Source organism: Lactuca sativa, chromosome 8 (assembly GCF_002870075.4).
Source record: "Lactuca sativa cultivar Salinas chromosome 8, Lsat_Salinas_v11, whole genome shotgun sequence".
Classification (NCBI taxonomy): Eukaryota; Viridiplantae; Streptophyta; class Magnoliopsida; order Asterales; family Asteraceae; genus Lactuca; species Lactuca sativa.
The window spans coordinates 180,536,458-180,538,121 of record NC_056630.2 but is presented as its reverse complement, the minus strand read 5'-3'; the positions used below and the strand labels follow the sequence as shown (position 1 = coordinate 180,538,121).

The 1,664-nt window shown below is 41.2% G+C and overlaps 1 protein-coding gene across 1 annotated transcript; it reads right to left on the bottom strand.

The window, feature by feature from the left end:
- Positions 1-221: 221 nt before the first annotated feature.
- Positions 222-1,395, bottom strand: LOC111885795 (uncharacterized). Its single transcript, XM_023882031.1, has 2 exons — positions 615-1,395; positions 222-514 (listed from the first exon to the last, which is right to left on the bottom strand). The coding sequence occupies exons 1-2, from the start codon at positions 1,393-1,395 to the stop codon at positions 222-224; spliced, it is 1,074 nt and encodes a 357-aa protein (XP_023737799.1).
- Positions 1,396-1,664: the final 269 nt, after the last annotated feature.

The window sequence follows — 1,664 nt, the reverse complement described above, 5'->3', positions numbered from 1 at the left end:
CAACCTAAATTGAGACATTCCTATCAGGGTCTTGTACGCGGTCCGATAGGCCCACAAGGCATCATCAAGCCTTGCACTCCAGTCTTTTCTTGAGGGATTCACCGTTTTCTCAAGAATACTCTTCACTTCACGATTCGAAACTTCCGCTTGACCATTTGTTTGAGGGTGGTAGGTTGTTGAAACACGGTGGGTCACGTTGTACTTCTTCAATAAAGCCACCATCATCTTGTTGCAAAAGTGCCTCCCCTATCACTAGTCAAAGCCCTAGGCACACCAAACCTCACAATGACATTAGATTTTAGAAAGTCGATAACTGTTTTGGGATCATCTGATCTCGTGGCTTTGGCTTCAACCCACTTAGAAACATAGTCAACTGCGAGCAAGATGTAAACGTTGTCAAACAAAACGGGGAATGGGCCTATGCAATCAACCCCCCATACATCAAAATTTTCATAAACAAGGATTGGATTTTGTGGCATTTGATTTTTTTGTGACATGTTCCCATCCTTTGGCACTGTTCACAACTTTTTCAAAACAAGTAACAATCGTGTGACATGGTTGGCCAAAATAGTCCACACTCAAGGACCTTTCTTAAGGTCCGGCTAGGTCCGAACTGTCCCCCACAAGCAAATTAATGACAGAATTGCAAAATGGATTGGTACTCTTGTTGGGGCACACATCGCCTAATGATTTGATCAGGACAATGTTTCCACAAATAAGGCTCATCCACACATAATATTTTGCATCACTTTTCAACTTGTCTTTTTGAGCACATGTGAATGTGTTGGGATACCTTTTTGTGGCCAAAAAGTTAACGATATCGGCATACCAAGGAATAGTTTGAGTAAGGGAAAAGAGATGCTCATCCAGAAACTTGTCCCACAAAGGGAGAGGAGTTTCATTTGAAGTGATTCGGCTAAGGTGATCGGCAACAAGATTCTTACACCCACTCTTGTCCCGGATTTCCAAATCAAATTCTTGCAACAATAAAATCCACCGGATGAGTCTAGGCTTTGAATCTTTCTTCGTTATCAAGTACTTAAGAGCTGTGTAATCCGAATACACAATGACCTTAGTACCAAGCAGATATTGTTTAAATTTCTCCAAGGCAAACATTATGGCTAACAGCTCTTTCTCCGTAGCATAGTAGTTGATTTGAGCATAGTCTAGTGTCTTGGATGCATAGTAGATCACATGGGAGGCTCTTCCATTCTTTTGACCCAAAATGGCACCAATAGCATAATTGCTTGCATCACACATGATCCCGAAGGGGAGATCCCAATTTCGAGCTTGCGTGATGCGGGCGGATGTAAGCAACTCTTTGAGCTTGTCGAAAGCTTCTTTGCACGCCTCATTGAACTCGAAATAAACATCCTTTTGCAAGAGTTGCCACATTGGTCTTGTTATCTTTGAAAAATCCTTGATGAATCTCTGGTAGAAACCTACATGGCCCAAAAAAGAACGACCTTCCCGAATACAGGTCGCGTAAGGTAAACTTTGAATAACATCTATCTTGGCCTTATCTACCTCAATTCCTTTTTTTGACACAATATGGCCCAAAATAAGACCTTGACTCACCATGAAAAGACATTTCTCAGAATTCAAAACCAAATTTATTTCAATGCATCTTTTTAAAATTTTGGTGAGATTGGTCAAACATTCGT

Coding starts and splice junctions, on each gene's coding strand:
- LOC111885795 (XM_023882031.1), bottom strand. CDS start 1,395: ATGTGGCAACTCTTGCAAAAGGATGTTTATTTCGAGTTCAATGAGGCG. Junction 515..614: donor TAATTTGCTTGTGGGGGACA/GTTCGGACCTAG, acceptor AGTTGTGAACAG/TGCCAAAGGATGGGAACATG.